The sequence below is a fragment of the Castor canadensis genome, chromosome 16 (genome assembly GCF_047511655.1).
Source record: "Castor canadensis chromosome 16, mCasCan1.hap1v2, whole genome shotgun sequence".
Classification (NCBI taxonomy): domain Eukaryota; kingdom Metazoa; phylum Chordata; class Mammalia; order Rodentia; family Castoridae; genus Castor; species Castor canadensis.
The window spans coordinates 48667039-48680219 of record NC_133401.1 but is presented as its reverse complement, the minus strand read 5'-3'; the positions used below and the strand labels follow the sequence as shown (position 1 = coordinate 48680219).

The 13181-nt window shown below is 43.5% G+C and overlaps 1 protein-coding gene across 6 annotated transcripts in view; it reads left to right on the top strand.

The window, feature by feature from the left end:
• The window catches only part of Sema6a (semaphorin 6A), a 122681-nt gene that overhangs the window by 50982 nt on the left and 58518 nt on the right, over positions 1-13181 (top strand). For all 6 annotated transcript variants that reach the window (XM_074056994.1, XM_074056998.1, XM_020171574.2 and 3 more), the window contains exons 2-3: positions 10815-10950; positions 12940-13057. In XM_074056994.1, the coding sequence (XP_073913095.1) occupies positions 10851-10950; positions 12940-13057 (218 nt within the window). In that variant the 5' untranslated portion in view covers positions 10815-10850. The remainder of the gene's footprint in view (positions 1-10814; positions 10951-12939; positions 13058-13181) is intronic.

Here is a 13181-nt window from a genome sequence, read left to right as displayed (position 1 = left end):
TCACCAAAATACTTGGTTTTCAGGGTTTTGGTTTGTTTTTGTTTCCATACTAGGGATTAAACTCAGGGATCTGAGCTTATTCTACCACTCATGCCATACTCCCAGTCCTTTTATTCTTGGTTTGTTTTTCAGATAGGGTCTTGAGCTAACTTTGCTGGATGGCCCCTAACCACTGTCCTCCTATCTCTGCCTCAGAGTAGCTGGAATTATAACAGTGTTCCACCACATTCAGCTTGTGTTGTCTGTAATTATAAATAGAGGACTGTGAACCCAAAACGAATTTGCCTTTTCCAGATCCAAAAAGAACAGGGAGTAAAAAATTTTGTTTTCCTTTAAACTTAGGAAGAATCTAAGCAGATTTACAAACAACCACTAACACCAGAATGGTTTATCCAGATGCTGACCACGCCAGTGTGCCCTGTCACTTTCCAATAAACACAACTGTAAATTTTTTCTACGTTGTGACCCTTCAGTCACCTATGCAAAGAAGCAAGTCATTAACTAGCAGAGACATTTAAACAAACCCATGATTTCCTGGAACTTACTTTCACTGGCCTTAAGGAAGCATAGCTTCAGGATGTTTGGGGATAATTATTAATTTTATAGGTTGAATTTCACATTAAAAAAAAATGAATGTTTTAGAGTGGTATAACTGGATTTAACTCCAGTTTGGGCAGTCAGTGAGTGAGTGGTGATTGGTTCACCCAATTCAAACCTTTGGAAAACTCCTAGATTATTTTGTTCTCAGCATATCAAGCCAACCTGATGAGTCACTTTTTACATGAAACAGACGTGAACACCACCAATAAAGATGACATTAATGTCAACAAAACTTGGCAATATCTACCAGATTCAATACTGGGTTTCAACATGTGGGATTGTAAATCTCACCTGGCTCATTAGGACATAAAGCAAAACTTTTTTTGAAGAAATGCAATAAATTTCCTAAGGAATGTGGGGGAAATTATGGAAATTCAGGAAATAATGCTCCCACCTCATTTCTGTTTAGGATGTGTGTCGTCAAACACAGACATAAAAGAATCCGTCACATGTGTGCAGATTCCTGATGGTAATGCTCTGATATTGAGTAGATCCTGAAGTGATATTGTGTCTCCTTTTGAACAATCAGAAGCTATTATTCAATTATAAACTCTATTTTTGGCTTTCAGGGTGCTAAGCTTGATGAAAGAGGCAAAGAATTCAAGGAAAGATGGCACAAGCAGGGAGCACCAGTGGTCCCCACGCCAACATTTTAGTTCAGGTCAATGTTTTTCACTCTCTTCCTGATCTTGAGACAATTAGGATTGGGTCAAAGTTGAAATCGTCCATGATTGGAGGCTCTCATTCAGATCTCAAGGAAGGAGAGACCTGCAGGTTGTTTTTTTTTCTGTGTTTGAAGTTGACTTCAAACACATCCCCGCCCCAGCAGAGTGAGGACCAGGGAGGTTAAACAGTGTGATGGCAGATTCTGTTTTCTATTGTCTGTACTGAGAGAAAGCAGAGGAAAAATGATTAGGGAGAGTCATCCAGTCAAAGGACAGCGATTGCTTTATTTTAGTTTAGATTCCTTCAGAATCTCGATGACAGTTTATGGAAAACTCTACTCACCAAACATCTCGAATTTGCTCCCTTAAAGTCTCTCTGCAGGTATTTTTGTTTGGGCTAAGGAAAAGTGCCGTGGACTTAGGTAGGTTGTTTTTGCTTTCTGCTTCATTTTTAATGACATCACAAATGTACAGAGAATTAGGGAGAGTAATGTAGAAACCAACCACATACCCAGCACCTGCAACAAACAAAAGCCCATATTCTGAGTTTATACCTATCTTCTTCTATGACGTCCTCACCCAGCACAATCTTTATTCTCAGTTACAATACTTTAAACTGAACTTTGGGTGAAATGAAAAATCTCCATCCATTCTTTTAGACAAATGTTTTAAATTTCTTAAACAAAGAATGAAATAGTCCAATTACAATACCTGAAAATCCAATCAACAGTTGTTGTCACTCTGCTGCCTTGACCTGATCCTTCTACCTGAACCATCTGAACTCCCGGCTGTGTCCACAGTGAATGACCACATACCCTTCTAAAGCTGTGTCTACCCAAGCCCTTTTTCTGATCTTCCCTCCCCACTCTCCTCCACAACACCCCTGCCCCACAGTATTTTCTCCAACAGGATTTTCTTTTGAAAAATTATTGTGATTTATGCATTCTATGTTGGGACAATGGCCAGGAGCCACCAGGCCCATCCCCTTGACAATGAAGTCCTGGGTGTGTGCAGGGGGAATTCCCATCTCAGAGCCTGGCTCCCAGTAGAACACAGGAGTCTGTGAGATGGAAAAATGAGCTCCAGGCAGCAAGCCAAGGAGAAATGAATGAATTCTGGCTCCCTTTCAGAGCCCAGCTCATGTAGGGAAGGAGCTCCATGGAGGAGTCCGGAATCCTCAACTGCCACCCGGCTTTGCCACTTCTGTATACAGCCACATTTGGCAAGTGACCTCACTTTTGAGACCTCAGTTTTCTTAACAGTAAGATAAAAAGGAGTATTTGTTTCTGCAGCTGGAGGAGATAGTTGGGTTTAACAACAGTATAAAAGCTTAAAATGAGGAGGCTCACAAAAAGCTAGGGCAGGGTATGAGAGACCATGGTTGGGACTGTCACTCACTTCTGAGATCAAGATAGCTTGCCATAGTGTCTTCAGGCCTAAGATGGCACACTTCCTAAACGTCATTAGATCGTATCTGAGACATCCCAGCAAAGTGTGTGAAATGCATTAGGGGAGGGAGAAGAGAGAAGATTGTCACAACAAAGAATCAGCTGAAAGACCAGACTTGCCCCCCACCACCCCAAAGATCACAGCTATACACCAACCTTTACTTTTCAAATTTTTTTTCTAGAAATACTTCAGAATTCACAGCCATTTGTCTGAGCCTTTGTGACAGTGGTTTTAGATCTGGAATGGCTCATCTATTGTACACAGTCGATGTTTTCTGTTGCCCTCCATTGAATACCACCATCACTTTCCAAATGTGTTGAAGTTAGGTCTGTAGCAATTTCCTTCTCCCCCAAAATGGGGGCTTTTATGTCTCTGCTAATGACCCAGAAGAGGACGGGAGGAAGACCAGATGCTTTATTAAGAGGCTGGAGCTCTTTTTCTAACTTTTGTGAACCTTCCACCTTAATACAGATAGCTCCCAACAGATGGTCCTCATGACCCCCAAGAATGCATAAAGTAAGGGTTTGGTCCAGGAGCAGGTGGGGCCATGTTGCTTCTAATTCCACGTGGGATGTGTTTTTCTGCACTCTGGGGAAGAGCATCCTCTTCATGCTCTGTCATTGAGACGGTCTGTCTAGGTCAGTGGAGGACACCTGCCATTCTTCACATCGTCCTCTGGGGCAAGAATAACCACAGTCTTGCTCTCTGGGAAACAGATCTCCCAGAGATCTGAGAAAACTCAGCATTCAGAGAGCTGAGTTTTCTGCACAAGCACCTGCTTCCCACCTTCTTTAGGCAGGAGTTCCTTACTCTGACTCGAGGGGTCCAGCTGCTTATCTTATCAGCCCCTAAAGCCAGCATTCTGTTTACCCTTAACAGCTGACATCATTTTCTATGATGGATTGACTTCAAAACATTGCTATTGAAGGACCAAGGGCCTCCACTTAACATGGTGGTGTCAGGAGATGATCAATTTCTCCAAAAACTGTGTCTGAGAGGCATTTACATCTTTCCATCACCTTACGCCTACAGTCACCGCCATAAAGTAGAGTGAGCTCTTGTACGCTTCCATGTGTAGAGCTCCTGTTATGGGTTTTTATTACCAAACCATTAGGGGCTTTCTGCCACTCTGTCCACGTAAGCACAGATGCATCAACCTATATTCAGTTATTAGCTTAAGTGCTGTTTCCACTTACACCAGCATTGCTCTCTGTCCTACCTTTCTTCTGTTCCTTTTCTTCGATGCCCTGGGAAAGACATAGCTTTGGCATCACACACAGCTGGGTTTGCGTCCTGGCTCTCCCTTTTGACTATTGTGCTGTAAACATTTACTGTGTGCTGCCTGGATATGTTATTAGAGTCTGAGCCTCAGCTTCCTCATGTGTACAGTGCGGGTAATAAGGCCTGTATGGGTGGCTGTGGTGTTTAAATAAGATATTGTGCACATGTGGTATGTACACAGAAGGAGCTCAATACACCTCCACCTCCACCCCATCCTTATTCTATTCCCATAATCATAATTTTCCTTTGCACTTGTATGAGTGCCATGATTTATACTTTAAAAAAAAATCAGGTTAGGCACAGTGGTGCATGTCTATAATCTCAGCTATTTGGGAGGCAAACAGCAGCTTGAAGCCAGCCCAGGCAAAAGTTAGTGAGAACCCCATCTCATGTAATAAGTTTGACATGGTGGCACTCACCTTTCATTTCAGGCATAGGAGGTGTATGTAGGAAAATCTAGACCTGAGGGCCAGTCCTAGGCAAAAAGCAAGATACCTTACCTGAAAAATAAGTAAAGCAAAACGGGCTGTGAGCATGGCTCAAGAGGTAGATCACTGGCCTAGTAGGGTTTGATGTCAAATCTTAGTACTACCAAAAATAAAAAGTAAAAAACTCACACCAATGGGTGATTCCTGTGACAGACTCTCCTGCCTGCCCCCAGTCCCTCCTCCTGAAATAGGAGGCTTAGTGACTTGGAGGGAGGAAGGGGAGGGGACTTGTCTACTCAAACAGTAGGACACCAGGAGCTAATCTAAGGCCTGCCTGAGAATTTCTTAAGAAAATCCAAGAAAAGCTATTGAAAGCCAATGTTTGGTATCTCAACTGGGAAATAAATAAACCCTATGAGGACTCCCTATGAGGACTAAGCACGATCAATTTCTAAGGCACCAGAGATCAGGAAACTGAGGCTCAGAGTGTTGATCCATCTTTGCAAGGTCCCCGCTTTTAGTGGGACGAGGGTTCCCAGCCCATTTCGTCCTCTGCCCCCTCCACTCTAAAGGGTCAGTAGATGCAGCTTGAGTTCATGTAGAGCTTCATAACCAACGTCAATTCAAAATTGTAAAGACAGTCACAGTGATGATGAGGTCAGAGAGCTAGCATAACAGCGAAATTACTATGCTTAGTGTAAAACCCAGTTCAGTGCTGAGCTTGACTAAACAACAGTGTTTCTCTGGGCAAGTTAGAGCTGTGTACTGGCCCTGCACTTGAACCTGAAGTTGAGAGAGGCAGTGTGACCAGCTGGTGCGTCTCTGCTCCACCAATGAACTCTGCACAGATCACAGCATGGGAACACTGTGCCCACTGGCCTCAGCTGAGCCCTACACTGAAGTGTTTGTCCCTTCTCCTGGTCCCACACTCAGCACAGCATAGGAACATGCTAACTGTTCCCTTGGATTCCCAAACCACATACCATTTAGGGGCAACCAAGGCAGAATGGAGAAAAAAATGAGCCCTGTTCTCCACCCCGCCTCCCCGTCCCCCTTTGTTTTGGAAAGAGCACTTGCCCAGGTGCATAGAGATTTTTTTTTTTTTGGCCTGACCTCAGTCATAATCTCAGAGTGGCCTGACACAACAGCCTGACTGGTTATTTGCTACCTTTTAGGGCAAAGAGAAAAGGAGGGAAAGCTCCAGGGCCCACTCACCTCAGTTTGGGTGCCTCATTTCTCCTCCTGTCCCATTCCCCACCCACATCTCCTGATGGTGTCCCTGGCCTTGGAGATGTGTGACAGTGCAGTGGCCTGGCTCAGGGTCACTCCCTGTACTGTCCTCCCCCACTTCACCTCAGCTTGAGTGGCTCTCCGCTCTTTCTGCCCTACCTCTCACTGTTGACCCTGGCCTTGGAACTGTGTAACAGTGGAATGCCTGGCTCAGGATCACTCCTGCATTGAATGTTGGCTGTAATCGCTCTCTCTTTCTCCTTCTTTCTCTCTCTCTCTCTCACACACATACACACACACAGTTGTACAGACCATATTTCATGTCCTTTCATGTCACAGATGAGGAATCTGGGAGCCAGCAAGGCTGACCGATGTGCCCAGGATCACACCATTAATGTGCCCTTCCTTTTATTAAGTTGGTGTGAATTATTGATTACCCTTAAAATCTCCCATGATGTCCCTAGAAAATGTGCTTTTTAAACGAATGACTGAAACATGGTAGGAAATTACTTTCTCCATGGAAAAAGGGTGCCACTACCGTCATCTTTTTATTTCAAGGCCATACTTAGAGTTTCCAAATATACCATCCTTCACATCATCACAATTTACTATTAAAGTGCTCATTGGATGTGAATAGACTGGAAGATGACCTTGTGTATACCAAACCAAGCCCAGGTTGCATCCATACATCTGGGCCCATGATGCAACATTTGCACAGGTGGACAGGTAGATAGTGCATGGAGCAGCCCAGCTGAGTCTTCAAAATAAGAAGCACTCATTTGTGTGTGTAGATGTTGGTCCCATGAGGTCCCCTCAGTAAGGCTGGCACAGCACCTTGCAGGTGATGGTAAAGATAAGCACACTCTGTCACACATGATACCATTCATCTAAGTGGCTAGTGGTGGCCCTCAGAGCCTTCAGGGGTCAGGCAGAGGGGCTGATAAGTGAGGAAGACTTCCTACCATAATGGGAAGTGGTGGGAGTGTTTGAACTAGACAGGGCTGGCCCCTCTCCTGGATGGTCAGAGTATGCCACATGGAATCATGGGCCAGCAAAGCCACATCCCTGATTTTTTTTTTTTTTTTTTTAAGAAACCAGAAATCTGGAGTAGTGTGTGAAGTTTCCTAGCATTCTAAGCACTGGTTTCATTTTTTGTTTGTTTGTTTTGTTTTTCTCTATGAGCCAGTTTTGGACAAGTACTTCTACTCTGTGAGCCCCAGAACACTTTTCAGGGTAAGATTTTGGGAGAATAGTTGGGCAGACAATTAGACCAGTATCCGGGTTAACCCTGAATGGTACTTGACTGGGTAGGCTTATCACGCCTGGGAAGTTCTTGTGGGTTTTATGAAATTAACCCTATTTATTACAACTCAGATGCAATAATTGGTGACCTCATTCTGCAACTTTGTAATCATTTCTAGTTTCGATAACACCCCTTCCTTGCTTCATGCTTTGCCTGCACAATGGCCTAGTACATGACGGGATCCATGGAAGGAAAGTGTGTGTGTCTGTGCCTGTGTGTGTGCTGTATGTGTGTTGTACGTGTGTGTTGTGTTGTATGTGTGTGTGTGTGTGTGTGTAAGCTCCTGTTGTTGAGAGGACTCCATTTTAGAACACAATTACCAACATGAGTAGGACCTTGGGACACACCTCCTCTGTCAGGTCTTCCACCTGGATATCTGAAGGCGACTTTCCTAGCCAATCAGCTTTTCGCATAGCTTGTTTAGCTCACGGCGGCCAATGGTCACAACTATTTGGAAAAAGTAGTTTTTTTAAAAAGTACTTTTGCGTGGGCTCAGAGACCATAGAAAAGTCAAGGAAAATTAATTTTAAATGGACTTAGACCCAGTGAATTCACAAAGTAGGTGCTCATTGACGTTAAGAATCTGCTTAAGTTGGACTGTGAACTTTGTGGGCCAGGGCAGAATAGGACTATAACTTTATAGTAACAGTGTATTTTACAGTCACTTCAGGCTGAGGATGGTGACAGGCTGAGATAATTAGATGAAAAATCCAAGCACAATAAGCATATTTTTACAGTTGAAGTAAAGGTTTTTGTTTAGATCCTCAGACTTGTGGTATTCCTTTACCTGATTTTCTAAGTGGCCGTGTAGGCCTATGCTGTATTCTGTCTATATAAGCACATCACAAGTCAATGGCAAATGCTTGCACACACCTGTAAACACACTCTATGTTGCTTGCTCTTTTCAAAGCTTTGAAAATGACATGAACAAGTTCTCCAGCTGCAGCAGCACAGCTAATTCAATATCTTTAACCTCGTTGGAAAGTTCCAGTGTGTTTCAGTTCTCTTAGGCTGGTACATGTCTGTACTGCTGTGATCCTGGGTGAGAGACCCAGTGCATGTTCTGTGGGATGGAACATGACAACGTAATTGAATTGGGATTCTTCTACAAAGTCATCATTTCAACAAGAAAATGTATCGTCTACATATTTACAAGGATTAAGGTCCAAAGTTGAGTAGGGAGAAAATAATATATCAAAACTTCAGCTGAAGAAAAATTTAAAGTGTTTGTGTGGACAGGCCAAAATTGTCCAGTTCTTCCAGACACTTTCACCCATGTGATGTACATGTTAACTGCCTGATGATGTGATGATAGAAAGACTCCTAAAACAGCTATTTTTCCTGGCAGAGAGCCCTACTGTAAACCTAGAGATATTTCAATGACATCTCAGCTGTGATCCTCGCTATCTGGAAGGACTTAAAGAAGTCATTGAATTGCATGATAGATTTCTGCTGCATGCAGACACTCTTCTTCAGAGCGTCAAGGATTGAGAATTTTGCATCTGACTCCTGCAATCCTGAGGTGGAAAGGATTAGAATTGGAAGCTGGAATAAAGTCTTGTTACCATGTCTTGTTAGCATGGAGGACATTTATACAGAGACCCATTTGTCATGTTTAGAAAAATGCTTCTCTAAAGCATACATGTGTGTCTCTAGGTTTCTAGAGGAAGGAAGGAGCGTCACTATTTTGAGTGGCCTTCTGTGTACCATTGCATGCTGCAGATTCTCTAAGGCAGAATTCTTCTGTGCGATGCAGCTGTTCTGCCCCCAGCCCTTGGTAAATGTCGCTGCTTCTTCCTGTTCATGCTTTCTCACCTAACCTGTACCGTGACTGTGTCCTGTGTCTTGTCTGTGTTTTACTTACTCTTGTTATTGATCCCCCCAGTAATGTCATCCTGAACAGACGCCATACGTAAGAAGCAAGTAAATGAGTGAATGGCCTCGTTTTTAACCTGTAGATGCATGTTTATGTCTCTCGGTAATGCATTGCTCTTGTGAACAGTGAGCATTTAAAGTCTGATTTTAATCTGCACATCAGAGATGGAGGTACGGAATTGTTTGGGCTTTGCTCTCAATTTCTTTCCCTCTTTGATTTTCAAGATAAAGCAAATTAATTAATGTGCACTTTTCAATTCGAGAAATGATTAAGACCCAGCTGTGTCTGTGAAATTATAAGTTACGCCACAGCATTTGGGACTTGTTAATGTTTTTTTTTTTTTTTTTGGCATGAAGAAAAGAGACAAAGGTATCTGATATTAAATGCTGTACCAAAAAAAAAAAAAAAAAGCAAAAGTTAGCAGTTTGTTTGCCAAGTTAACTTTCAAAGACACCAAGGTTACTAAGTTTGACATTTCTGCACACAAACCTTAAATGATTGACGGACTTACAATAAAATAGCTTTGTTCAAAAAGGATAATCTTTGGCAGGTGACTTCAAAGACTACTACTCTGAAAAGATGAAAAGATTTCCCATTTTACATTAATTTCCTGATAAATCAACACTTACTTGAAATATTCCGGAGTTACATGATACATTAGTGCAAGTGTTTTTTCAATGTATCCAGCAGCCCCGAGTGGGATTTTTCTTTCTAAGATTTAGCACTATTCCACACACAAGGAGCATCTTTAAGGAACTACAGATGGGTACAACAGTATATCTGGCATTTTTATTTGCTCCCATTTCATTACGATGTACTGTCTGAGACTAAAATATAGAGATTTTTTTTAACTCTGTCATACTGATAGAGGATGGGGTTTTAGAGCCTCCTTACAGCATATTCTTCACAGAATCTGAAAGGATATTCTTCACAGAATTTGAAAGGATCAACATACTTTATTTGTGTAGTTCTAGGGATTTGAACTCAGAGCTGTCCTCTTGTGATAGGCAGGTATTCTACCGCTTGAGCCACACCCCCAGTCCTTTTGCTTCAGTTATTTTTCAGGTAGGATCTATCGTTTTTTGCTCAGGGTTGGCCTTGAACTGAGATTTTCCTACCCCTACTTCCTGTGTAGCTCGAATAACAGCTGTGAACCACCAATTCTGGCTTGTTTGTTGAGATGGAGGTCTTGCTAACTTTTTGCCTAGACTGGCCTTGATCCTCAGTCCTCCCAATCTCTCTCTTCCAAGTAGCTGGGATTATAGGCTTGAGTCACCATGCCAGCTCTTACTTCTCTTTAAACATAGATTGTGTGATTTTATTTATGCCTAAGGTCACTGTAGAATTACATAAACCAGGGATGAACTTTTCCCTTAAGGGTTTTCGCAGGGAACAGAAATGAGTGACTGGGTCAGGTGTGGGGCGTGTGTGTGTGTGTGTGTGTGTGTGTGTGTGTGTGCATATTGCATATTGCACTCAAGCACCTCCTGGGGGCTATGGACGTGGTGCCTGGGACATGTGTCACGTAAGTCTTACCAGTGTGGTCAATATTCTGATTTTTACTTAAAGAGCTGGAAACCTAGATTATGATCAGAAATCTAATTTTTCAATATTAGCTATAACTTCCTATTTCTGAAAGATCCTGACCCAACGAAACATGTTTGGGAGGGGGCAGTTTGTGATCTCCAGAAACCTGCTGAGAAAAAACAAAAAAAAACTTCTCGGTGGTCCACATGTTTTGGGGTACACTTTCCCGACACTGAGACACAGCTCTTATGCCCTGTGGTGTCTCAGTCAGGAGAACTGAGGCTGTGCCCTATGTCTGAGGGAAGCTCAGATACAGTGGGTGCTGGACACAGGTTCCCTATGTAAAACTCAGGAATCAGTGAATTCCCTAGGGACAGAAGCCACGGTTACCTTGAGACCATTGCCTTTCATGGCGGTGAGCAAAGCTGACTTGACACCTTCTGCGTTGTCCCCAGGGTGAAGTAGAGACGGCGTCTCCCTGCTGAACTACTATGAGGCCGGAAGTCCTGCTGCTCCACCTGACACTGCTGCACTTAGCTGGGGCCGCCTTCCCCGAGGACTCCGAGCCAATCAGTATTTCGCATGGCAACTGTGAGTACCACAACTCACCACTCTCTCTTGCAGACTCTGGCCTGTGCAGAAAGGGAGACTTGGTCCTTTAACCTGTGCAGGTGGTGAAGGCAGATAGCTCAAGTCTAGTCAAATTGGTAGGATATCTGTACACATTCCCATCAGATGGTGTGTAGGGACTGGTGTGGGCATTGAAACGCTCATCAAGGTCCCCAAGGGAAAGAGTAGTGACTTAGGTGTCCTTCTAACACTCAGGTAGACTCTCAGAGGACAGAGGTTTAAACAGTTAGGTCCTTTGGAAATTCAAAATTAGTCTTTACCCAGGTCTAGCAAGGATGTAACTTCTAAGTCTTAAGAGTAAATTTTTTCTCTAAAGTACCATTATTTCCCCTTTATGTCTTGTAATAAGGCCCATGTATTGATTACATGTGTAAGACACAATGCCAGCAATAGTCAAGTAATAGTGGTATTCCCCCATACGGCTGGTTTTAAGGCTTTCTGCTCTACTTGTGTTAGAAGGTGCCAGACTCCAATCCAATTACTACTTTTTTGTGCTCCAAAAAACTGAGTGTTTTTTTTATCCCAGTAACGGTGAAAGACAATGGTTTCTCCAAGAATCTTTATTCCCAGTAATTGTCCCCAAACAACCATACAAAGGATATTTGACATTAATACGGGATACTAACAAGATCCATCAATGCCTGGCTTTCAGCTGGACTCTCTGGGTTGAAAAAGGAGATGATTTCACAAGAAGATGAGGTGGCAGGGTTGATGCATGGGACAATTAGAGAACAAAAGTGCAGAGGGCCCCGGTCCAGTGTCTCTCTCCATTTGAGATAAGATTTCTTAGAAGGGACCCCAGCCCAACCATGCTGCTGAAACTCATGCTTTATTATTCTTTAAGTCCATGGTAATAGAGACACAGGAATCACTTTAGCAACCTCCTCAAGAATGGGTTCATCGAATTTAGAGCAACTGAGGAAAGGCAGAGGGCAATCTCATAGCAAGCTTGCTCATGAGTAAAGTACACTAACACTCCCTGACCATAAACCACGGAGAGCAATGCTCAGATACTCCAGGATTTAAAGTCGAGGGGTGTGAGCATAAGTCTATGAATGGATTTCTAGGTTTTCTTGCCATTTTCACACCCCAACCCCCTCCCTGGAGAACACTACCTTTTAAATGTGACTCTTCTTCCTTTCCTTGTATTGGAGGACAGTCAGTGTGCAGGAGTCTGTAGGTTTGGAGGCAGACAGATGTTGAGGTGTAGGGATTTCTGTAGATCAGACACTATTACATATTGTGCATTCTCAGCTAAAGAGAACTATAGGAAAGGAGAAATGTGCTCACAGTCTCTCCAAGTCGGAGAAAATTCCAGATCACCGACTGGCTACACTCACTTTGACCCTGTGTTGTCAAGGCCCACATTTCTGTGAGATTAACCAATGGCTTAACTCCAGAGTGAACTTCCCACAGTTTCTAGAATGCCAGCCATCCTAGCAGGGCTGCCTTCAATGGGAGATTATTCCAACCGGACGCCTGTGGAGACTGTATTTTTCTTCTGGCTCCTGGACGAAGGCTGTCGCCTCCAGACCACATTGCCTTTGTGCTGATTGATGGGAAGGCAACTTTGAAATAGTTTTGTCCAGAGACAAGATCTTTGGCAGCCTGCCCCCTCGGGCTTAGCACTCCACCAAAGATGAAAAGCAAACTGTGGGAGAAAAGAGCACCTTCATGCAAAGGGTTCACTAGTGACTTTACCCCCCAGAAATTGTGACACTCAGAAGCCCAAGTCCAGGCATCTGGAAATGAAGTGTAATTCGCTCATTCTTAGAGAACACCCTGACACAGAATTTCCTAAAATAACAGGCTCCTTTGGAGATGGGTAATAGTGGCATGGTCTGAATTAAACATGATTTTGTCTTGTGGCTAGCCCCCTCCTCACCCTGCCCTGTAGATTCTTGGCTTGATCTGCATTTCCCTCTCCTGCCCCATCCCCTCTTTTCACAGATACAAAACAGTATCCGGTGTTTGTGGGCCACAAGCCAGGACGGAACACCACACAGAGGCACAGACTGGACATCCAGATGATGGTGATCATGAACAGAACCCTCTACGTTGCTGCTAGGTAAGGGGTCTGTGCCTCACGCCCGCCCTCCGACGATTCACTGTTTGAACTCCTATTTCACTAGGCATGCATCATGTCTAAGAACTAGTGGTTCCCGAACTGTTATTTGAGTTAAAAGCTACTT